General features: G+C 32.6%; 4 protein-coding genes and 1 long non-coding RNA gene across 6 annotated transcripts; 1 reads left to right on the forward strand and 4 right to left on the reverse strand.

Moving 5' to 3' along the window:
- Nucleotides 1-1,886: 1,886 nt before the first annotated feature.
- LOC107261918 lies at nucleotides 1,887-5,217 on the reverse strand. The gene is made up of 2 exons (XR_001535824.3): nucleotides 4,699-5,217; nucleotides 1,887-2,294 (listed from the first exon to the last, which is right to left on the reverse strand). It is a non-coding gene; the product is annotated as an uncharacterized LOC107261918 (long non-coding RNA).
- A 1,212-nt stretch (nucleotides 5,218-6,429) lies between these two features.
- Nucleotides 6,430-8,494, forward strand: LOC8266956 (LOB domain-containing protein 22). Its single transcript, XM_002527353.3, has one exon. The coding sequence runs from the start codon at nucleotides 6,836-6,838 to the stop codon at nucleotides 7,571-7,573; it is 738 nt and encodes a 245-aa protein (XP_002527399.2). The 5' UTR covers nucleotides 6,430-6,835; the 3' UTR covers nucleotides 7,574-8,494.
- A 153-nt stretch (nucleotides 8,495-8,647) lies between these two features.
- LOC8266957 (putative pentatricopeptide repeat-containing protein At1g17630) lies at nucleotides 8,648-11,108 on the reverse strand. Its single transcript, XM_015724335.3, has one exon. It carries the CDS (start codon nucleotides 10,961-10,963, stop codon nucleotides 8,765-8,767), a length of 2,199 nt encoding a protein of 732 aa, XP_015579821.2. The 5' UTR covers nucleotides 10,964-11,108; the 3' UTR covers nucleotides 8,648-8,764.
- A 435-nt stretch (nucleotides 11,109-11,543) lies between these two features.
- On the reverse strand, nucleotides 11,544-18,418 carry LOC8266958 (chaperonin CPN60-like 2, mitochondrial). Of its 2 annotated transcripts, none has more exons than XM_048377806.1 (18): nucleotides 18,150-18,418; nucleotides 18,024-18,045; nucleotides 17,667-17,798; nucleotides 17,023-17,182; nucleotides 16,306-16,481; nucleotides 15,906-16,001; nucleotides 15,720-15,824; nucleotides 15,396-15,482; nucleotides 15,199-15,288; nucleotides 14,232-14,312; nucleotides 14,089-14,157; nucleotides 13,940-14,017; nucleotides 12,955-13,050; nucleotides 12,776-12,875; nucleotides 12,593-12,696; nucleotides 12,400-12,505; nucleotides 12,173-12,310; nucleotides 11,544-12,068 (listed from the first exon to the last, which is right to left on the reverse strand). In XM_048377806.1, the coding sequence occupies exons 1-17, from the start codon at nucleotides 18,185-18,187 to the stop codon at nucleotides 12,216-12,218; spliced, it is 1,635 nt and encodes a 544-aa protein (XP_048233763.1). In that variant the 5' UTR covers nucleotides 18,188-18,418; the 3' UTR covers nucleotides 11,544-12,068; nucleotides 12,173-12,215. The 2 variants fall into 2 exon arrangements, with proteins under 2 accessions (XP_048233763.1, XP_002527401.2); XM_002527355.4 differs by having other exon boundaries at nucleotides 12,173-12,251; nucleotides 18,150-18,415.
- Nucleotides 18,419-21,573: 3,155 nt separating this feature from the next.
- On the reverse strand, nucleotides 21,574-22,830 carry LOC8266959 (NDR1/HIN1-like protein 13). Its single transcript, XM_002527356.4, has one exon. It carries the CDS (start codon nucleotides 22,614-22,616, stop codon nucleotides 21,825-21,827), a length of 792 nt encoding a protein of 263 aa, XP_002527402.2. The 5' UTR covers nucleotides 22,617-22,830; the 3' UTR covers nucleotides 21,574-21,824.
- Nucleotides 22,831-25,095: the final 2,265 nt, after the last annotated feature.

Below are 25,095 nucleotides of genomic sequence, written 5' to 3' on the forward strand. Positions count from 1 at the left end.
ACTAATTTTTAAAAAAAATTATTGAGTTTTAAGCATAAATACAATAAAGCATTAAAAGGTAAAGTGAGCAAAAGCAAATATATAATAGAAAAGTAGTATAAAAGATTTACAAAAAGATATTAGAAATATCCATTTAAATTTTTTATTAAATTTACTGTATTTTTTATTTTTTTATTTTTACTGTATTAAAATATCAAAAATATAATTTTTGCAGCAGATTAATAGAGCCTAACTATTAAAAATAATAAATAACCACACTGTAAATTTAAAAACAATATTTTTGAAAAAATAATTTATACAGTAAAATTAATACTTTTTTATTAATTTTAAAATATTCAAGTCCCTGCCATAGAAATTCACAGGCTTGTGCAACCTTTTACAAGCTGTAATAAATGCCGTGGACTTCTCACAAACTTTACAGGCTGCTGTGACACCTTTCTTTCTAATTACAAGCTTTTCTCAAGGTGCTTGTTACCTAGCCAAAACTGAAACATGTTTACAACTAAATCCTAGATAGAACTGTTTTGCTCCGGTATTAGAAAACTCAACCAGAAAAAGATAAACTCGAGTTTGCTCATTCATGTAATGATAAATAAGCAAAACATTTATTAATCACTAAGCTAAAAACAAATAGAGCTATTATAAAAAATTTGAACAACTCGTTTCGTTTTCTCTTTTTGGCTAGAAATTTGAAATTAACTGTTTTTTAAAGTTGAGATTTATCCACTGACTTTATAAAGCATCAATAGTAAATCAGACGATTATATTTATAGAAAACATAGACTTCTGATTTTATATTGATACTAGTTTTATTCATTTTAAAACTAGTATCAATAATTCTATTTACAAAAAGCTAACGACATTACGAAACTAAAAACTCTTTTGATTTAGTCCAGAGTCTTCTGATACTTGGTCTACTAATTTTTCGAGTTTTGTTCTTAATCAGGTATCTTACCTTCCTTGAAGCATCAATCATGCTGGTGAGACTTCTTCTCCATTAAAAGCTTCAAGAAAGCACCTCTTGTATTATAATAAGGTATCATTAAAATCAAATTAGTTATCCAATTGGGCTAATAATAAAAGTATTGATGTTTTAATAATGAATTTCATTCCAGCCGTCGTATTTTCTGAATTTGTCATTGATATGAAATATTTCGGTATCAGAGTATTTTTGGATCTCATTTTGAACTGTTTCGAATTATATATATATACTCTAATTTTAAACCATTAAAATATAACGCTACAAAATTATTACTCATAATATAATTAAATAGTATATTAGAAACAACAAGCAAACATATTCCCTAACTTTTCATTATTATAGAATTACAATAATAAAATCTCCTTACATAATACAACCGCCTAAGATACAAGCCATGAAAATCAAATTGCACAAGTCTTTGAATTGTTATTATTAAATAATATAGATTAAATCATAAAAATAATTTTAATGAATTAGTAAAAAGAATACATAGTTAAATTGTGGAATACAAAATGGGGTGATAAATAAAAATAAAAATAAAATGATTGCGGGATTTTTAAATTTTTAATTTTGAAATTTTAGATCTCAATTCGTTAAGAACTATTTAACTCAATTTAATAATATAATTTTTTTTATAAAATTAGCCTAATCTCGACCTATCTCGTTAATGTCAACTACCATTTTGATCCAATCTCAGCCGTTCCGGTCCGAGATGGCGAGATTTTAATCGATATAAAATAAAAAATATATTGTTCTGTTTTTCTTAATAAAATGAGATATTCCGACTACTCCGACTAGAACGGAACGGAATCAATAATATTTTTTACCACCAAAGCATTTGATTGGACCAGTGACTATTATCCTCCCTCTTTTTAGAATGAAGCTCACAGCTCCAAATCAGAAATTTCAATGCAAATGAAATGTCCTCTTTATTATTTTTGGTAGTTTGTCCTATGGGGATCATCGAATCAATAGCAACAAGTCCTGTTTGAAGATGATCAATTTTGCCGATCAAACATCACTATTCTGCTCCCAACATGCACATGGGGGACAGTAAACTGTAATACAAACTCTACTATTTAAGCTAAACTCGGGGAAAAAAAATCATTTTGAAGGTGAAACATCTTTCTGATCTTGCTTCGTTCCTGATATAGCAGCACTTGCAGCTATTGTCATGGCAGTCGCTGCAGCACCCAGCTTAGCACCTCCAGCAGCCTTCATAACACCAGCTACTTTCGCAAATACAGCTATCCCTCCAACAAATATAGCCCTCAAAGCAACTGTTGGTTTTACTGCCATTTTTGTAATGTTCCTGCAAATGCATTAGCATGTCAAACACAAAAGCTTATCCCCTCCACTCCAAAATAAGAAAAGTCACAGAAGCTCGTGTTGTTAATGCAATAAACAATAAGGCCAATTTACCTAATGTTAACAACTAATTAAAACAATGCCTATGGTGGATTTTTTATGTTATACTCAAACTTGTCTCAATGGTCTAAACTCCACTCCTTTGACTCACTGCTTAAACGGTAGCATCTTATGATAGGGGAGAAATTTCATGGGAGGCAGAGGCTTTTCCCCCTCTCCTATCCAAGCAATAAAGTTACCTCATCTCATTGTCTCTATTAAGCAGCTACATATTTCATCAAGTTTGACTTAATTTGCTTTTACTGTCATCTCATTTTTCAGCATAATTTTGGCATTCAGGTATATCTGATATTAGTTCATAATTTATATACAACTATATTAGTGTAGGTAAATGAATTTGGACCACTATATTCGAACAAGAGGTCCTATTTCCTGTGCAACCAAAACATAACCAAACTGATCATCTACTCTTGAATATGACATGCAAAAGAAAACCCAAATTATAAAGGACGAAACAAGAAACAACCCCTTCAGAACTGTTTACCTCCATCTTGATTTAAAGCTTCACGAGAAGATTATATTCCCCTGTAAGAAGAGTCTGCAGTTTCAAATCATGCAAAACCCAAGTATTTGGTGTTTGGGATGTCCAATAATGTCTAAGAGGCAATTTTCTCATGACAAGATTATGGAGAGACTGTTTTCTGATCCCCCAAATCCTCCAACTTCTAACCTTTGCCTTTTTTGTTGCAGTCGAGCTAAAAGCCCAAAAACTACTCAATACAGACGAAGACAAGGTGATGCTACTGGACTTAAGTCCCTAAGAAGACTCTCCCTCAAACTAGAGAAGGAGGAGATAAGACACGACCTCCTGCCAAGGGCCCAGGCAGACTTAGCAAGCCAGTCCACACAGCCATTAGCTTCTCTATAAAAAATTATAGGTTTCATTTCCCAACTCCTGCAGATAAATTATCTATGTCCAGTCAATATCAATCAGTTTCATAGAACTCAAGGAGTTCATCTCCAAGATAAGATTGATGCATCCTGAACTCCAACCCAACTTTCAAACCTGAGTTAATAGCCCGCATCTAATCTGTTATGAAGTCTATTCCAATTTCTGATCTTTGATTAGCAATCAATTCCACTACCATAGTTGCAACTTAAAAATAGCTCCGGACTTCATAGGAGAGCAGGACCCTTTCCCTTCTAATTTTTTTGCTTTACCCTCTTAACAGCTCCAGTCTACCGACATCTATCTTCAGCAGGATAATCTGGAAAGAGATAGCAACAGACAGCTCAAAGCCCAGTCTAAAACATCATATTTCCACTCACCTTCACCTGAAGGACTAAAGAGTGCAATTCCCAAAGAAACTGCATTATAATACACAATTGTTCCGTTCCCCTTTCCCTGAACTTCTATCTCAGGGAAATTAGCCAAATTTGAGAAAACAAGGCTGTCGAATCATGCATGAATATGAACACAAACAAATCTAATACATACATCTTATTTCTTTCCCTTTATGTTTTAAAGAAGAGCAATGCCCTAGAATTTGAGAAATCCAGGCTCCGCAGTGAGTCAATGACTCCTTCCCTTGAAGTTCTACCAATGAATAATAACAACATCAATCAGCAGAATCTAGGAAAACCAGGCTAGTCAATGATGCATGCTTGTGCTCAGAAATTGCCATCTGTCTTATGCACTCATTTCCTAACCAAGTACCAAAGTGAAAGATCACACCTAACTTGGTACCATAGATCTCACTTCTTCCATAAGGCATAGCATTTTAAGACCATTACATCGGGCAACATATTTGAAATAGTAATCCCAGCTTCACAAAGGGACAAGCCCTCAATGCAAGTATCTTAACATTTCCCAAGATCCTCTACATGCTTATAGCACAGCAATTCCCATGATTGAAAATTGAACTGGTTAAAAAGAAAAAAGCAGTCTCCTTTACATTTAACATACACGACCCAAGTACTATGTCCACAATACATAGAAAGATGCACAAGTAATTATGAGCATTGCCCGATACAGCCACATAGGAAACTCATGGCACAATTAGATACTAGAACAGTCTTATCTACATTTCCCAGAACGGATAATATAAATGCAAACAAAACACTCATTTCACAAATTAGCTATGCATGATTGAATCCTGGTAATAATAATAAAAACACCACCTCCACATTAACCATCAAATTAAGTGAATTTTAAACAAATACCCAGATCATATTTCAGCTTCAAGATTCAATATAGCATAAAAAAAAATTCCATGTCAAATCACCCAAAAACACACAACTATATAGGAATAAAGCTAACAGAAAAAGGGGGGAGAGAGAGAAAGAACCTAAATTTGTCAAAATCGATAATTTCCTTTTGCTGATGATGACAATAGTTGCAGAGCAAATGAAGAAATGAAGGAAAGATGGAGATTATTTAAAGCAGACCCTCTTCTTTTGGTTCTGTCAATAGACCCCGTTCTCCTTTTGCTTGAAACTGGCAAAAACTGTACTCTTTGGAATATGGCCACAATTTTCAATACGAAGTGTCGTTCTTTGTTTTTGCAGATTTTTGTTCCAACCTTTTATTTTATTTGTATTTACAATATTGTTCTTTCTATTTAGTGGTATTTACAATCATGTCGTTCATTCTATTTCTCTGTCTTTCTTCCTTTTCTTTTTCAGAAAAGAGATCTTTAAAATCTATGTATTTTACTAAAATCAACGGATTGCAAAATTTTTTATGAATCTTAATTTCATAAATGTTAATATTCTCTTATTTGATCTGCATATCGAATAAAGAAATGTTAGGAGTATTCATGAGAAAATAGAAAATTGAAACAATTACTCCTCCATTAAAATGAAAAATTTCACAAAAATCTAATACCACTTGTCTAGATCTTTAGAGTCCATGAAGAATTTTAAAAATCTTTAAATTTTTTTTCTTTAATTAAAGACCAAATTTGATAAAAAGTTATAAATCTTGAAAAATTCTTTGCTGAAAATTTCGACTTCAATGCACTTTTATAAAAGTTATAACATTCAATAATAAGATGTTAACTTGGGGTGCTAATTGAATAGGGTAGTCGTTAGAAGAAATATAAATATTTTATTAATAAAAATTAATAAGCACATTTTATTATAAAAAATAAAAATATATATCAAACATTAAAAAATATATATAAAAAAATTTACTCTTAACAATTATTATTCATATTGACAGTACAGTGAATAGTAATTTTATAGAAAGAATGCTTCATTCGGTCGCACTAAACCACTTATCAATTTTATAAATATCTTTTAACAAGTTTAATTGTATGAATGTTAATTAAATTTATTTTTTCTCTTTATTTCTCTATTCTTATAGAGAGAGCCCAACATTCTCATAATAGAAAAATATAAAATTCTTATAAATAAAATACACTAATAACTAATTAATATAGATTAAAAAAAATATCGATCATTTCTTATTTAAAAGTGATTTTAATAAAAAGTAAAAAAAAAAATAAGAGAAAAAGATAAAAACTTTTAGGGTTTGTCTTTTTACTGGAATTCACTATGGGAATGTTCCAATTAAATTAATTGGAGCTCACAGTAAAAATAACCGAATCCAATTGGCTTGAGTTTAAATGTTTCAGTCTGTAAATATGAAGAATAATACACTATTTGACTATGATTTAATGATATTACCATAGCATTTTTTTTTTGGGTTCATTTACCCAAAATGTAGGTTAAGATTAAGTCTACATGCTTCATTAAGTATCAATCATTCATTAATTGGTATCATAAATATGACATTATAAAAGGCCTCCCATGAAATAATTAAATTGTGTTTATATAACAATTAAAACACTGATATTTCATTCACCTGTAAATTCTTGATTTTGATCTGCTTGTATATAATTTTTTTTGCCCCAAATTCATAAATAGACTTAATCTATTATGGGTAAATAAAACAATTTATACTTTGAAAGGTGATATTAATTATCCATAATTTAAAAATAATTAATATAAATATTTTATTTAATAAATAATGATATATGTCAACTTGTGGTGATTGTTTGAAAAGCGTCCTAAACAAATTGTAAAGTTACTAAATATAATATAGAATTTTCAATGTGATCTTATTCTATTTTTAGTTACGATTCCAATGAACAGACAATTCCATTCATTTTGTTATAATTAGAAGCATCGATCAATGTCCAAAGATATCATTCATAACTGAATCTGTTAAGACATAGAAATAACTTTGCATCTTAAAGAACATAAATGTCTGTTTCTCCTGTCATTTCTCTCCATCTCCCATTTTCTTTCGTTTTCTTCGCATGCATAGAGAAAAGAAAGGATCAGCAACAAACCAGAGAAGCAAAAAGAACCCCCCATTACACAGAAACAACACCATCCCCGTCGGCAACGCAACCGATATCTCACCCATCAAAACAAACAAACAAACAAAAAAAAAAGATTAAATAAAAATTCAACAATATGAGCAGCATTACAAGGATTGGCAACGGCACCACCACCCAAGCTTGTGCTGCCTGCAAATACCAGCGCAGGAAGTGCGCTCCTGATTGCATTCTCGCCCCTTATTTCCCCCACGATCGCCAGAGACAATTCCTTAATGCCCATAAATTGTTTGGCGTAAGCAACATTACTAAAATCATCAAGAACCTTAACCAACCTGACAAGGACGAAGCCATGCGTACTATCATTTTTCAATCAGATGTTCGTGCCAATGATCCTGTCGGAGGCTGTTATCGAATCATTCGTGAGCTCCAACGACAGATCGAATTTCATAAGAATGAGCTTGATCTTGTTCTTCACCAACTAGCCATATGTCGGGCACAAACTCAACAGCAGCAGCAGCCTCATTTCCAAATCCTTGAAAGTGATGATTCAGCAACGTTGGGTTGTGATATAGTTAATGCCGACTCTTTGGATATCTACGATCCAATTTTGCAATATCAATACGCACAAACACAAGAAGAAGAAGAATTTGTTGTTCAAGATAATAATCAACAACTACAAGAAAGTATTAATGCGTTGGCTATTCAAGAATCTAGTCTTTCGCCATCATCTCCATCATTGCATCTTAAGCAGCCTTTTGACAACGAATGTGACGATATCAAGCCACTCCTTGATATTAACGATGTCAAGTTTGAGCCTGAAGAGTTAGTTGAAAGGAAGTTTCTGCAGTCGACCCAGTTAGTTATTTCATCGTAGTTCACCCCACATTCTTCTTCATCATATATGCGAAAAAGAAGAGATCGATCGAGTATTCTATCTTCACCTCTTCTTTGAATTTGCTCTGTCGATAGAGGTGAACTCTTTTTTTTGTGTTTATATTGACATAGTAGACTGAATATTTTGTGGGATTCAAATGACATGTCTAATTATGAGTTTTATAAGGAAACAGTTTTTTTTTTTTTTTTTTCCTTTAATCAAATGCATAAGTTTCTCAGGATGTATGAGTAGGCCTAAACAGAAGTTATAACATTATTAGCATATTGGTTACTGTAATTCAAAGATACACACAGCTAAGATTTGCACCACATTTTGGCAAAAGGGCACAGCAATTCTGGTTTTGAGTTTTTCAAGATTTCTAGTTTTTATTTCTTACAGTAAATGAAAAGAAGCCATCTTTCATTTGCATGAGGATTTCCTTGACAAGCCTTCCCTCAGTGGTAGTAACACGATTTCTGCCTTGTCTCTTTCTAGGAAATGGTTATCTACTGCAAAAATATATATTTATACCTATAATCTAAGTTGATAAAATGTGAGGGACACATATTTATTAAAGTTAAATAACTTAATTTAGTACTTCTGCATCCAATGCATTATTCACACAAAATGGGTGTCTCATTGCCACTTTTAATCCAACTTTAAGTGAGTTTGACGGTCAGTTGTATTTTTATTATATTGTTGTTATTGTTGTTGATGTAACTTCAAAAATTAAAACTTGTGTAGATAACCATATATAATCATATTAAAAGAGAAAACAAGATTACATTACCTATCATATTCAGCTTAAATCTTTACATTTTGCAATGTGTCTACGCCTATGGAGAGTCTCATGCAATTTTCACTATCACTCTCTGGTGTAAAAGACCTCATAAGAAATGCGAAGTGGAAATTTGCCAAAGTCTCATGTAAGATTAACTATCATTCATTGTTCCGCCTTTTAACATACTGAGATTGTGAAATTGTGTTCGCCAGGCAATCGTGTTATCAAGTCATTTCTTCTTCGCCACAATATTAATATATCACACTATTTTTGCATTTTTTTATTCTCCAATCTCCATTCAATCAAACAAATTTTACTATAGAAATGAATCGCATTAATTGTCTAACACTATGCCAAAACCAATTTGTACAGTCAATCCTCACTAAATTTGGGACTGAGGTTTAATATTGTTAAACTCGCATAGTCAATCTAGTTTCTTGATATACAGCCTGTGGAGTGATATCAGTATCATGCACAGTTCCTTCCCTCTCCATTTGAAACGTCAGCTCCTCGAGAATCTCAAAGATTTGCTCGAAACCTCTTTGCATATTGTTTCCTGCAGAGAATGTATAGACATTCTTCTCCACCTTAATCCAACTCTGACCAGGGTTTTTCTTTAAGCCCTTTGTCTTTGCCGAGGTTCTCACTCTAGCCGAATCTTCCCATCTACCACTTGCAGCATATATATTAGAGAGCAGCATGTAAGTTCCTGTCGTTTCCCTATGGCTAAGATTAAACAAATGGGAAGCAGTTTCTTCCGCAATTTCCGTATTGTTGTGCATTCTGCAAGAATTCAAAAGAGCACCCCAGACACAAGCATTAGGTGCCACTGGCATGTTTTTCACAATTTCACTTGCTTCTCTCAATAATCCTGCACGGCCTAGGAGGTCAACCATGCAAGCATAGTGCTCCATCTGGGGTTCAATCCTGTACTTCTTAAGCATCTGATCAAAAAGCCTACGACCCTCAGGAACAAGCCCACTATGACTACATGAAGAAAGAACAGCAACGAAGGTAACCCCATCCGGCTTAAATCCCAATTTAATCATTTGATCGAAAGTTTCTAGAGCATTCATACCAAGTCCATGCATCCCATATCCTGTGATCATAGAGTTCCATGATATTAAATCTTTCCTCTCAGTTTTCTCAAATATCATATGCCCTTCCTTGAGACATCCACACTTTGCGTACATATTAACCAAGCCATTTCCCACCAGAATGTTGTTGACCATCACAGCTCTAACCACATGTCCATGGATTTCCCTACCAAGATGCAGTGCAGCTAACTCTGCACAAAGTGATAAAACAGTAGAAATTGTCACGGCATTTGCCAATATTTTTGCATGCTGCATTCGTCGAAAAAGTTCCAGAGCCTCCTTCTCTCGGCCCTTGGAAGCAAAGCCATCAATTATAGCACTCCAACTTACTACATTCGGCCTCAACCTTGGACAATCTCCTGATCTCTCCAACTGTGAAAATATTTCAAGAGCCTCATCACATAAACCAGCCTCTGCATGTGATGTTATCAACGCATTCCAACTTGCTAAACTCTTATTTTTCATTTCCAGAAACAAGTTCCATGCACCATTTACATCTCCATGTTTCCCATACACACATATCAATGCAGACTTCACAAATGAGTATTCTTCGAACCCACCTTTTACCGCATATTCATGAATTATCTTAGCCCTAACAAAAGCACCCAGATCAGCACAAATTGATATCACCACAGCAAGTGCTTCACCACTCACTTCAACTCCTTTCATCCTCATTAAACCAAACAACTCCATTGCTTCCTCATGCCAACCAGAACGCGCATAACTTGAAATCAATGATGTCCAAGTAACGAGATTTGGCTCCATTCCTTCAGATTCCATCCTTTGAAAAATCTCAAGTGCACCATTGCAATCATAGTTAAACGCATAGGCTGAGACCATAGTATTCCATGAGATATAACTTCTAACACTCATTCTATCAAACAGGTGGCGTGCATCTCTCATTCGACCCAATTTTGCATACATACCAATTAATTCATTTCCAACATGGAGATGACTCTGAAACCCCATTTCTAAGACGTGCCCATGAATTGTTTTACCCAAAATAAAACTACCCATATAGGCACAAGCTCTAATGACCAAAGGGAAAGTAAACCCATCTCCTAAAGTTCCAATCTTTCTCATTCTAACATACAATTTAATGGTGTTCTCATAGCATTCATGAGAAACATTAGCTCTCAAGATTGAATTCCATAAAATAAAATTAGATCTACACTCAAAAGGGGTTGTGTCAAATACCTTCTGGGCATCACAGAGATAGCCAAAACGAGCATACACAGATATAAGACGAGCAGCCAAGAAAGCAGAGGAAAAGCTAGAAGTGACAGTGACATGGGTGTGGATTTGTTGACAGTGTTGAATAGTAGTGCATTGTTGAAGAAGGTGACTGAAAAAATCAAGAAGTGCATTATTATTAGAAGATTGGTGATATTGTTTGAAGTGGGTTTGGCTGTAGTCGAATATAGAGACTGAAGAGGTGACAATTGAAGGGAAATTATGGATTCTTAAAGGGATTGATATGTGGATACTTCGAGAATAAGCAGCATGATGCATGAAGATGAATAGCGACAGAGAGCTAGGTTGTTAAGTTGTAATTGCTTAAATATGATTTCTTTTGGCGCCAAATTTAGTATATTATTGCTAAAAGGAATGTTCTGCAATCCACCTATTAATTTTCTCAATTTTATCTCAATTCTTGGACACATGATACAATATATAATACTTCACAGAATTACTTTTTAACCACAAAATATTAAGAAATAATTTAATAAAAATACTAAATATTACATTAGAAGAGCAAGAATTAAAATTAAAATAAATGAAATGTTATTGCAGTGTTTATTTCTAGAAAAAGAAACTCTTACTCACTATATAAATATCTGTATTTAGTATCTTTTTTATTTTCCGTTTAAGTCCTTCAAACTCAAAATGTTTATTTTTTATATTTTTATTATAAGAACATGATTCTATTTCCTAAATAATGAAATTAATATTTTATGAATATTTTTATCATTTAATCTCAACTGTAGTAAGGAATTTAATTTATCATAATGAATTGACCAGAAATACTAATTGTGTTAAAAATGGTAAAAAAAAAAAAATAAATAACTTGCATATGCCATCAAAGCGCTCCTAAGGTACAAGTATCACGTATCCCATTTTGCTTTACTTACTTCATACAAATACATCAGCCTCGTAGTGACACAGTAGTCCTGCAGGCAACCATGTAATAACAGTTGAGTTTTAATATTTAAATCAAGAGGAATTATCCACAAATGATTAAGCAAAGCATCAAAAAAGCTTCATGACAATGTCGTAACACTTCAAATCTCGCCGTAATTATTTCGGTTTCCGATTTCAATGCGGATCTCCTGGAGTTGTCGGGCATTAGTAATGAGGGCTTGCAAGCCGGACTTCCTGGAAAGACTTTCCATCAAAAGCTATCAAGGTTTTGCTTTCGGGTGAGGGAGTTCTTCAGTTTAAAAGAAAGAATTAAGCCTCAGATTATGGCATACAAAGCACTTGAACAGCAGTAGCTCTTGGAATCTAATCAATCTAATAGTCCATGGCATCCATGTCTGGCATACGGCTTGGCGGTTTTTTCTCATTTGGGTTATCTACGACAGCTGCTTCTGTCGTCGTCAATAGCAATGAAACACTGAAATTGAAAACAAACAAGAAAAGAAAAACACATGTTTAATTCTGAAGTTCAAATATCCAGCACAAGAACCAAACTTTTTGTCTAATGACCGTGATAATCACCTGGCAGCATCTACCAGCGCTGTCCTGATAACTTTAAGGGGATCTATGATTCCAGCCTGGACCATGTTAACATACTCACCTGTTTCCAGAAACAGCTTATCATCATAGAGATTAAGATATGAAAAGAAATTTCTTCACCTGGCAAGTTAAAAACCGGACTCCAGCTGAGAAGATGCTTTAATAAGTCAAACCAAAAATTTGGTTTTGCAATATATAAGCAAGCTGACCTTTAGCAGCATCATAACCCAAATTATGATCATCTTGCTCCAACAATTTGCCAAGAACCACAGGCGCATTAAATCCAGCGTTTGATACTATTGTAGACGTAGGTGCCTATAGCATCCAATTTGTAGTCAGCCAATGACGACAGCAAGTAACACCAGAGAATTAAAAAGTATTGCCAACTGATAATTCCCAAACCTTGAGAGCATTCTGAATTATTTCGATGCCTCTTTTCTGGTCTTCATTTTGAGCTTGAAGATCGTCTAAGGCTTTTGTGGCATACAAAAGGGCAACACCACCACCTAATGCACAAAACATGTTGAGATTTTGGAAAGGCATTAAGATACTAACTTAACCTTTGAGTCATGAAATCAAACTTACCTGGCACAATTCCCTCTTCCACAGCCGCTCTGGTAGCATTTAAAGCATCTGTTACCCTATCTTTTCTCTCTCCCACTTCTGCCTCACTAACCCCCCCAACCTGCAAAAATTATGATTACCTTTCCGTTGGGGCCATTCACCATATGCCAATAAAGAATTTAGAAAACTGAAAAGCACACCTTGAATACAGCAACTCCACCAGACAGTTTTGACAGTCGTTCCTGAGCTTTTTCCTTGTCAAACATGGCAGTACTCTTATCCATGGCTGTCCTCAGCTGTACGATATCATAGACATCAGTCTTGTATAACAGAATAATCTTCTCTGTTTCTCATACATCTAGTCCGCATTTGAAAATCGAACCTAAGGTTGAACCTTCATGAAATTATATCCTCCAGCCATGAAACATGCAATATTTTTGTCAAATCAAGAAAAAACAATAGCAGCATTAACAATCCTATGCTGCAGCTTCAATTGGTTCTAGAAAACAAGGATTCTTATTACATCAGAGAGAGAGAGAGAGAGAGAGAGAGATAGCATGAAGTCATCCATATTCAAAAAAATGATAGCTTAAGGGCCTATTTTCTAGATGCACCAGCCCTTGTTACATTGATTGAGATGGGAATTCTGCTGATGTGGGTGCACCATCCAAAAGGAAATTAAGTTCTGGAAACTGAAGACCCCATGCATAGCTTAACCAAGAATAAGCTTTAATTTAATAGGATGGGTAATGACAGCCATTGTTACAGGATTTATCACTTGGCTGTCATAAGATGCATCAAATCGTAATATTTAATGACAATAAAGAATGGTGAAAAAAAACTCAATGATTACTCCTGCCTGTCAAAGTTCATGTATCAATCTCATGAACCTGCAAGAAATGCTACTATGGAACAAGGCTCCACATATGACCACTACAGAAACAGGGAACCTTTGACAGACAACTATAGTCTACAACCAAAGGGCATAGACACAAGATGGGCAGTAAGGGCTTCACTTGAAGCATTAATAGCAGAACCCAAAATCAATAAACTAATAAATTTGATGCAAACTAAGAAAGAGCTCTAACAAAGGAGACTTGGCCAGTAATGTCGAAGTCAATAGGCCGAATCTTAATTTGGGGGAGAGGAAGACAAAATAGTAAAACCTATTAACCATCACCATACCTCCTCACATCTTTCTTCAATCAGTTTCTTATCCCCACCACCATGAAGAACTATTGTGTCATCAAGAGAAACAGTAACCTGCCAGAATCAGTCATTAAGTTGCACAAACTCTTGTACAAAAAAATAATATCAGAAAGTTAAGCACAGACCTTCTTAGCAGTACCAAGCATTTCAATTTGGACTTTGTCCAATGTCAAACCACGATCATCACTGATAACCTGTACAATAAAGAGTTACTGTTGCCACTTGATCATATGTTATTAAATGTATGAGTTTAGGAAAATCGCACAACCTCTCCACCGGTAAGAATGGCGAGGTCATCCAAATTTGCTTTTCTGTTTTCCCCAAAACCAGGAGCTTTAATGGCACAAACCTAAGAGAGCCAAACAAATTTGTAAATATTGCGCGCCAATATTAAAATTGGAATTAATAATGCCATCATGTTTACAAGATTTTCTAACATCCAGAGCCACATACAAGAAATTACATATGCACATGCATATATTTATGTATTTATTGAAGTGACATGTCATTATTTACCACCTTTATTTGGAAAACTGAGGAATTCAAAATGTATTTGGTAATAGGAACAAACTCAGAAGCCTGTGCATGCCTAGAAGCCTAACACTTCAAAAGCTAGAGATTGATAGGTATATTAGTTCAATAGGTACATCAGTTTAAGGGCATAATGAATGTTGTCTTATTATTGGTTTAGCATGGAAAGATTTGTTGCTCAAGTCTTAATATTTTTACTTATAAAGAATTTAGACACTTACACTTCTTAGGGCATTCAACTATTACGAGCACTTTTTCTTTTCAAAAAAATATTTTTAATTTAACAGTTTTGACAACTGAATTTGGGAAAAGAAAAGGTACACTGATGTTTTTGAGAAAAGCAATTAATAGAAGATAAAAGCCAATATTATTAAATCAAAAAAGAAAAGTTTAAACCTACCCTTTTAACACCCAACAGCAAATTCCAAACAGGTCATAAATGCTCTTTGGGTTTGATGCAGGCATCGAAGGTAAAAGTTACTGAAAACTACTCCAAACCATCCCCCGTAGAAGATTATTTGTTGAGAAAAGGCCAGATGAGCAAGACATGCAACTTCAGTGTCATGATTGCAAAGTTCATGCATGTGAAAGTAATCGCATATATTGTTCTCATATCACCACATGATTCGAATCTTAATAAAATTTATGAAACATAGATGCAGTGTGCCTGACATAGTAACTTCAAAGCAAGTCTAATGAATTACCTTAACTCCAGCATGATGCTTGTTGAGAATAAGCATAGCTAGAGATTCACTCTCCACATCCTCAGCCACAACTAGAAGTGATCTGTTTTTCTGCTTAAAGTTCAACAGTTAGAAAAGCAAGGGCTTACAAATTTTTCTACAAGTTCACTTAACCGTGCACTTGTTGGAGGAAAAGAAATCCAAGAACAGGTACTTACATTTACTGCCAGTTCCAATATTCTTACAAGTGAATTCATGTCTGAAATTTTCTTCTCATAAATGAGGATAAAAGGGTTTTCAAGTTCCTATAAACATGAAATCATTATTTTGTTATCTGGAATAATAAAGTAAAAACCAAAACATTTACATGGAAATGCACAAGATATGACTAGCAAAAACTCTTAAAGATATAAAATTGGGAAGAAAAAACACCCCTTGGATACTTCATCACATAATTTATATTCTAGCTTAAAATATTTAATTGTCTGCTGTTCAAACTAGATATTGACACTATGCTAGAAACCACACAGATCTGAGCTTACACATTTCTGGGTCTTCTGATCAGTAATAAAATAAGGAGATATATAACCTCTGGCAAGTTTCATTCCTTCCACTACTTCCAACTCATTTTCCAAAGTATTCCCATCCTGCAAAATTCGATATAAATTGTAACCTATGAAAAACTTTATCTAGTGATCATGCAACGCAGACGAAGAAAGTTTTCTTACAGCAACAGTGATGACTCCTTCCTTCCCAACTTTTTCCATTGCTCTTGCTATCAGGTCTCCAATCTCACGTTCACCATTTGCAGAGATGGTGGCTACCTATTCACAACAAATTATGGTGCGCTGATCAATAACAAAGATAGACACAAAGCATATGCTTGCAAAGAGGGTCAAGAAACACATGTAAGCACAGCAGGAACAATTAAACATGCATACCAATGAGTTTAGAAACATAACAAATATTTCTCGTAACAAGAAAATTATTAAGAAAATAAACATGTGTTCACAGCCAGAGGAAGGACATCCCAACTTTTATGGAAAATAAAGAGCTCTTGTTCTATGATTATCAACCATAGAGAAATTTCCCACAACACAAGGTGGTTTGTATAAGAAGCAGTATTACCTGTGTGATTTCTTCTGGTGTGCTTATCATTAGTGCGCTCTTTTTCAAGTCAGAAACGACAGCATCAATAGCCATATTAATACCAGTTCGCAAATCCATAACATTAACACCAGCAGCAACAGACTTGCAACCCTCTGTGAGTATTGCCTGGGTCAGGACAGTTGCACATGTTGTACCTGCAACCAGATAAGTAACATATCTCCCACAATCAGAATTCCCAGTCCCACATGACGTGAAAGGTGACCAATGGCATAACTTTTTGAATGTCATTGTGCCTTAAATGTAGGAATTCTAATGTTTAATATCATAGATATAGGCTCATCCTCTTCTACTAATGTATACCACAGATTACAGACAATAAGGATGATACTGATCTCAAAAGATCGTTTAGTAACAAGACCATGCCAAAGTGACTTGTTCAAGTTTATTTATTTTGTATATGAATATTTTAATCAGAAAACGAAAATGCAAATGTATTCCAACCTCAGAATGGTAAAGTAACTCATTGCTGACTCCATCACACTGCCACCTTTTTTATTCTTTCCCAGATAGGTTGTGACAGCTTAAGAGAGAAATAAAGTGATTTTGACCCTTGAATACAATAGAAAGCTACCCGATTCAATATAGTGTTTGTTTCCAAATTGCAGCATACTAGCAAACTTATGACAGATTGACATACTTTTCTGACATAAAGTTGAGAAATACAAATAAGTATACCATCTCCTGCTGCGGTATTTGTAGCATTTGCAACCTGCTTTACAAGGTCTGCACCAATATTCTTAGCATTTTCTTTGAACTTGATGCTTTTGGCAACAGTGACACCATCCTTTGTCACCTTGGGACCCCCATGACTTTTCTCGATTATAACATTGCGACCCTAAATCCCACAATAAGCAAAAAAGAAAGTAAAAGGAGTTAAAATATGCTAACAAGTCGCAGCATTTTTACCATTACTTTAAGCGTCCAATATGGTCTCTAACACCAATAACCATAAAATATAAATAAAATAACAAAATGAAAATAAGTAAACTACATGAGTTAACTCAAATACAGCAAAGATTTTCTGGTCGTTTTCTCAGCATGCTGGATTTTGGTTTAAACGAGAATTATTCTAGAAGTGCATAAAACCTAATGGGACTTGAAAACTTGTAATATTCAAATCGTAATTCTTAAGTTCAAACCACTAAGTTGTCCCCCAAGAAACAGAGAACTATTCTAGAAGTGCATAAATTACTTTACTTACCCAAAAAAGAACTATTCTAGAAGTGCATAAATTACTTTAGTTACCTAAAACAGAAAATTACATCTATCTTTATAACGGTAGTAGATAAAAATAAAATCAAAAATTGCAAGTTCAATACCTTTGGTCCCATTGTAACTTTGACAGCTTCTGCAACCTCATTGATTCCCTGCAACATAGCTGCACGAGCCCCAACCCCAAAACTGATATCTTTAGCCACATAACTTCTGCTGCATATAAGCTGACCATAAACCTACACATTCCAAAAAGTAGAAGTCAAAATCCACATATACAAGCTGCAAAAGTAGCCAAGGAGAAAAGGATAATAAATGACAGAATACCATTCAGTACAATTTTTAACTTCCTAAACATCAAGCTAATTAAGTAATACCACCATTTGTTGCTCAAACGAGACAACCAAACCAAAAGAAAATATGCAGAAAGAAATAATGATTATAAGAAAGAGATTGATTAGTACCAGTTTCTTCGAAGGGGAGGAGCTGTTGGAAAAATAAATTAAAAGAAAAAGCAGTTGATTAGTCACTGTATTCGCAAATGTAAACACATAGTAAACGTATGAGATAGAGAGAGCAGGAAAAATTACCCAAAGGATGAAGCTAATCTTGAAGCTATTCTATACATTATTCACGATCCAATAATATACAGCAATTAAAAAGGTTAATACAGGGAGAGAGCCTGTATTTTGAGTGCGATGTTTTCCTAGCTTCTCTCAATTCAGAAAGAAGCAAGCAGTGGGGTTTTGGTAGGGTTTTTCGCTTTGAAATCTTGGGTTTGATTTAATGAAAGCCCTCTCACCCGTCTCCCGGGTTTTTCTTTTTCAGGCCCATTTCTCACGGCCCGAGTTTCCACGCTAATTTCACCGCTGCCCTCAACAATCTAAATCGTCGCTCTCGGTCAAAATACTCTCCACTACAACAATAGATTCCGGCGTGGCATCATGCGGCACTTACAACCCGACATGTGTACTATAGCATAACGAAGCTGACACGTCACCATTGACAATCAATCAGAGGCAGTCATAAAAAGACGAACACATGTCACCATGAACTATTATTCTTTTTTTTTTTTTTGAGAAAAGTCACCGTGAAGTATTTAAGCGTAAAAAAAGTGATTAATATATAAATTAATCAAATTCTTTATTTAAAAAACTATATTAAAAATAACATCCTAATATATTTTTATTTTTTAAATATATTAACTCTATATATAAAAATTAAATTTCACTTTTCATTTTATATTTAATAAATATCTTATAAAATTTTTTATTGATAAAAATAAATAATAAAAATTGTAAAAATAAAATATTAATATTATGAAAATAAATAATAAAAAATAAAATATTTTATTTTAATATTTTTAAAATATTTTTATTATAAAAATTATATATTTTAAAATAAAAAATTATTATAAAGATTCTTACATTATTAAAATATTTATAGATAAATTAATTATACATTTAATATATTAACGGCAATATAAAATAACTAAAATTTATTAACTAATATCATCAAAACTTAATTAATATAAATTATAATTATTAAATAATACCATATTATTTGTAATTAATATTTTTATCACTGATAAATAGATTAACTTTATATGATATTTTTAAAGTAGAAAAAAGAAAATAGTATTTCTCACAAAAATAAAAATTTTGATTTTCTTTTAAAAAATTATACATAAAAGTATAGAAAAAATAATTTACTTAAAGTGAGTTAATGAATACATTTCCACTTAAATACCTAGAAAAACTGACACTATTTGTTATCGATTAATATTAATAAACTAAATATGAATTATATAATACTATTTATTATATGTTTTATCCTAGTAATTTAATAAGTGCAAATTAATTATAAATAATGAATACAAAACAAGCTATATAAATAAATTATTGAATTTATCTTTAAAATAATAAATTATTAATATTTTTTAAAGTCTATTTTACTGTTATTTTTTCTTTTGAATTAAAATTGTCATAAAATTGGTTTCATTAACTATTGTATATTGAAAATTATATGTAATATTAAATAATAATACATAAGTCATTTTTGTTACGAAGGATATATCTTTCAAAAAGTATAAATAAATTAATATTACTTTAAAAAAATTAAATTATATACTAAATATATTTAATTTCTAATTTTAAAAATTACCTTTTTATACGAGACCTTAATAACGATAAACACATGAAATTTTGTGACATGTCACATTGTGAGACACGAATAATATACACCAAGTTACGTACTACAGTGTCATGCTCTCATTGCCATACATATAATGACATGTGTAGGAAGACGCCACATCACCTAAAGCCGTGTGGCAGATACTTAAAGGTCATAGACACGTGGTAACATGCACCACTCAGAAGCCGAAAAGTGTACACTAGCATGTCAATATGCAATGGAAAGCCACGTCATAGAAAGATGAATGCATGGCACCAAATACTACTAACACAATTAGCGTGATATATTCTTAAAATTCTGTTGAATTTTCTTAGAGCTATTTTAATATTAAATAATTAATAATAAATATATAAATAAAACTAGATTTAGACAAAAGTTTTTCCAATGTCATATGCTTTATATTGTTCCTCAAACAACTTTTACTATTTTCTCTTTTCTTTTTCTTTTTTTCCATTTCCAATTTATTAAGACCAACAGACTCCAGCTAAAACACACTAATCATAGGTAATTTAATATTATAATCACTAATAAGAATAAGAATTACTTTTAGTAGATATAAACCCAATGGGAAACCAAAAGCATTAACATTAACAAATGAATCTGACCATAAAGTCCATCTTCATGTGATATAATCACAGTATTGAAGGCATGTTGCCACATGTTATTCTTTGAAAGGCAAAGGCAAAAATAGAAGATCCGTTTTCAATTGTTCTAGAAATCAATCCAACACACACACCCTAGACAATTACTGGCCCTACCCTCCCAAAAACCACAACCACAATCATTGCACTTTTTGCAATATACATAGCTTTCTAAATGCCCCACCGACACCCAGAAATTAAATTTCTGCTCTTTTATATGAACATGTATGTATATACAAGCCAACATTTACCAAATGATAAATGTTTTTTCTTTTGCTTAATTTAGAAGAATTTAATTAGACTATTTTGACACATTAGTTAATGACATGACAACCACTACCCACCAAAGGATATATAATATGTGTGTGCATCACATACAAAAAATGTTTGGCCAATTGTCCCCACCACCAGCTTGGAATCAAAGGGAAGCCAGTGAAATTTTCCTCCTTTCTTTAGTGTTATTTATCTCCTTTTTTTTAAAAAAAAAAAATCAATGATTTTCCAATGTGGTAATTACTTATATATATTTTTTGTCCATTTCAATCTTTGGGCAAGGGTGGTGCTTTCTCTAGGAAGAAAAAATTGATTAATTTTGGAAATAATATATTTTCTTATTTACCTTTATATAAGGCAAGAAATTTGCTTTTCATAAATTCTTTTGAATCATAAGAAAGAAAAGAAAAAAGAAATTCAAATGAATAATGAGCTCACCATTTGTCGGTGCAATCTTATTGTTTGCAAATAAAGCCTCCCCAGAAGAAATCAACAGTTTATAATAATCATATGATAATCAAACATAGGCTAGACTATGTCAAATTTCATTAATTTGATGCTTAATTACATAATTAGCAAAATCTATTACTATAAATTTGCATTGAAAGCTAGCTACGAAGGTGGGGGGGTGCCCCTTCTAGTAAGGGCAAAATTATAATAATTGGCATGAGATAGTCAACTCTACCAATGAGCTAACAATGCGGTGTACAGCACTAATTCACATTAAATTTTAAGATTAAATAGTAAGGAAATAATTACTTAATCCATCAAGTTGTAAGAACTTTACTTAAAATATATAAGGACTGCACACGTACTAGGTTGTACTAATTCACACTACTGGCAATGGAAGCTCAACCAGTAAAGAAAACAGAATAACAATTCAGGGGATTGAGAAAAAGGAATCAAATAAACAAAAAAATCTTTAAAATTTATATAACAAATGAAAGTACCATCTCCTAACACAATCAATCTCCAAACTTTCTTCAATTTACAAAACATATATATATATGACCAACAAAGAAAAAGTTGAAAAAAAAAAATTATATATGTCTGATGGAAAAGGAAGGAAAAGAAAAGAATAGCATATTGATTAATAAGAAAGAAAACAACCATCACACCTTTTCTCTTCTAAATTAATCATCATCATAACTTTCCAACTCAGAAAGTCCATTTCCAGATCTTGATCCTCAAATCAACTTTGCATTTAGCATTAGAAACAGAGGCTGCAGTTGCTGTTTTCCCACTCGGAACAGTTGCTTTAATCCCTTCACAAGTTACTCTAATCCCAACTTTTGGTGTCTTTAATCCTCCCAACTTCAATTTGACTTTTGTTTCCAACCCAATCTTTAACCCAACACCACTCTTGCTCTTTAAATCAGACTTTAACTGGCTAGCAGAGGCATCATCCAGCTGTTGAGTATTGCTACTTGTAATGCTTCCTTTTAGCAAAGTTGTGTTCTTTGCTCCATGCACAAAAGAGGGTAACAGTCCATTTCCTATAACAATATCATCCTTAGCTGTAGTAACAGAAATGGTAACTGGATTATAGATGTAAACAAGCTTCTTGTTTGGGTTTTTTGTGGTGATGTTCATGTTGATATTGGTACTGAGATGAGAAGTTGAAGTGAGGTTGAGGGACGAGACTTTGAAGGCGGAGACGGTGAAGGTAGGGCGGTGAGGACGGTAGATGACGTAGAGAATAGCACCGGCTATGGCGGCGAGGAGGATGAGAGTGAGAATTATAATGGTGACCCAGATGCAACAGAAACAAAAGCAACGGCGACGACTGCGTTTTCGCTGGGGCTGAGGACGGTAGGCAGGGCGGCTGGCACCGTAGAGCTGAGCCTTGGTGGCTGGGAAAGAAGGATTGGTGGTGGTGGGGGCAGTGGTGGGGGCGGCGGCGGTGCCATTAGTGGTTGGCTTAGCAGAAGGGTAGACCCTCTCTGCCATGGTTAAAAGAAAAGGAAAAGGAAAAGAAGAGAGGAGCTGTTCTGTTTGATTTCTTGACTGTACAATAAAAGGAAAGGAAAGGAAAGGATTCTTTGGAGAGGGAGAGAAAGAGAGAGGAAGAATTATCGGTTACCTTTAAGTCAGTATAAGTGAGATGAATTATATACAAATAGTCACATTGAAGATTAAACAATTAATTATGAAGAAAAATGTTTTATAATATAAATATTAAAAAAAGAAAAAACGAAAATCAAGAAGAAGTATTCTCTGTTGGAAAAGAAAGTGAAGGCATGGATAGAAGGAAAGCGAGGGGAATGCGGAAAGAGAGAGATAGAGAAAGGAAAAAGACAGGAGATAGCAACATCCCAACCGATGTTAAAACTTACTGCCCATTTTGTTTCTTTGGCCTCCTGCATTTTTTAGATGAAAGAAAACAAAACAAAAAATGAGAGAGAAGGTAATTTTTAGTCAATTAATTGTGCCAATTTGGTACAGAAATTGTTTTTGGAGTAGTAATTATCATTCTTTTGTTTTTCTCTATATTTTTAAAAATAAATTTTATAGTATTTTGAAAAAAATAATAATAAATTAAAAATTATGTTCCAAATTGGACCTAAAGTTTTCTAAGATTGGCCAAAGTTTAGTTTATAGAGTTCTATTTTTGTGTTTTTACTTTTATGATATCGGTTGTCAAAAATATTATATTTACCTGTTTCTTTCAACAAATAAATTTAAAAACTCAAAAAAAAATTGAGAAAATAAATAAAAAGCAAGTTAGAGAGGCTCTTAGTTATCACAAATGAAGGGTTTATCGCTTTGGGTTTAGGGCAGATTATGCTTGCTAATGATATTTCACCAAATTATGGATTTTTGAGAGTGACTTTTTCTTTTCCTCAATGTAATTTTAAATTCAACTGATAAACTGAATCACAAATATTTTAAATATCTTTATATTTTTTTCTATTTTAAGAGATAAATTTAAATTAAGAAATATAAATTTTTTATTTAATATTATTAATTTTTATAACTATTGTATACAAATTCTTATTTATTTTTTAATAGAAATTATAATTTTAAAATATAAAAATTAATTACATGTGTTAATATCTATATTTAACACATCTATATTAAACAATAAATAATATATTTTAGCAATTGCTTACTAAACTAATAATAATTAAAAAAATAAATTATAATTTAAAACGGATAAAAAATGATTATATTTCTAAATCATACAAATTATGTGTTATTCATCTATTAACTTAATATGATACATTTACCATTGTCAGCAACTTTCACGGTCTATTAACCAATTTTCCTAGTTAATAATAATATGCCATGGAGTTCTAATTGATTAATTTTTAAGTAAGGGGTTGTTGAGCTCAAGGTTGGTCAAGGCTTAATTATCATTATGTTATTTCTTCAAATGTTGGTTATTTTGTTCTATCAAAGTAGCTTAATCTCTATTTTCAAGTGTTAGTTTTATCTTATTTAATCATAATAACATTTGTCACTAAAAGAAAACAACGAATTTAAATCCTAACCTTCTATAAGCAAAACATCTAACTATAAATTAACTTAATTAATGTTCTTAATATTTAAACCTATAGTTTTATTAATATCTCTACAATATGGACTAATAGTTAATATAACATAAACAACTATAGATTAACTTAAATGAAAATAGAGTGGAGAAGCTAGATGTATAGTATCATATAACTAATTATTTTTTTTGAAATTCGTCATAAAATTTTATTTAATATGGAAAAAATATATAATATATATTTTATTCATTTTGGGAAATTCATTATGTAATTATAGGTATATAAAGCTCTAGATTTAAAAAAAAAATCCTAAAAACTAAGTTTTTCTTAAGTTCAAACACAATTGGAGGAAATTAGGACCAACATTTCCTCAACCTATGTGCCCACATTACCTACTTTGGACTGTCATATTTCTCTATCTCTTAGCTGGGTTTTGAACACGTGTGCAAGGTATCTTCCATTATGAAGTGAAGACCCACCATGTTCCCACGATCCAAACCAATCAATTGGGTGATTTTAAAGTCAATAATCATATGGTCAAGTTTCTAAAATCCTCAAATATAATCAGCCAACATAGTCTAGCTGATGTAGTACTGTATCATAGCCTTGTAAAAAAGACAAATTATCTTGTTTGTTAAAAAGAAAAAAGAAAAAAGAAAGAAATCATGATGTGTTGCGGTTAGCTCCAAAAGCAATGGATGAATTTCTTTTATTTTTGTTATCATTTGGTAATTAACACGGGAATATTTGTATTCAAAATAAGAGAAGTTGGCAACTAGTTTTGATTAATTGTAATGTATTGTGAGTGAATGTTTCCTTTGTTTTATTTTCTTTTTTTATTCTAGAGTTAATGGTATTAGGCATTATATTTCTATTCCAATCGATCTTCAGTTTTTAGATCATAAAATAACTGTGACAGCGTGGCTAAAAGATTT

The sequence above is a fragment of the Ricinus communis genome, chromosome 8 (genome assembly GCF_019578655.1).
Source record: "Ricinus communis isolate WT05 ecotype wild-type chromosome 8, ASM1957865v1, whole genome shotgun sequence".
In the NCBI taxonomy this organism is placed as follows: Eukaryota; Viridiplantae; Streptophyta; class Magnoliopsida; order Malpighiales; family Euphorbiaceae; genus Ricinus; species Ricinus communis.

Coding starts and splice junctions, on each gene's coding strand:
- LOC8266956 (XM_002527353.3), top strand. CDS start 6,836: ATGAGCAGCATTACAAGGATTGGCAACGGCACCACCACCCAAGCTTGT.
- LOC8266957 (XM_015724335.3), bottom strand. CDS start 10,963: ATGCATCATGCTGCTTATTCTCGAAGTATCCACATATCAATCCCTTTA.
- LOC8266958 (XM_002527355.4), bottom strand. CDS start 18,187: ATGTATAGAATAGCTTCAAGATTAGCTTCATCCTTTGG. Junction 17,183..17,666: donor AAGTTACAATGGGACCAAAG/GTATTGAACTTG, acceptor TGTGGGATTTAG/GGTCGCAATGTTATAATCGA. Junction 12,069..12,172: donor GCGCTGGTAGATGCTGCCAG/GTGATTATCACG, acceptor TTTCAATTTCAG/TGTTTCATTGCTATTGACGA.
- LOC8266959 (XM_002527356.4), bottom strand. CDS start 22,616: ATGGCAGAGAGGGTCTACCCTTCTGCTAAGCCAACCACTAATGGCACC.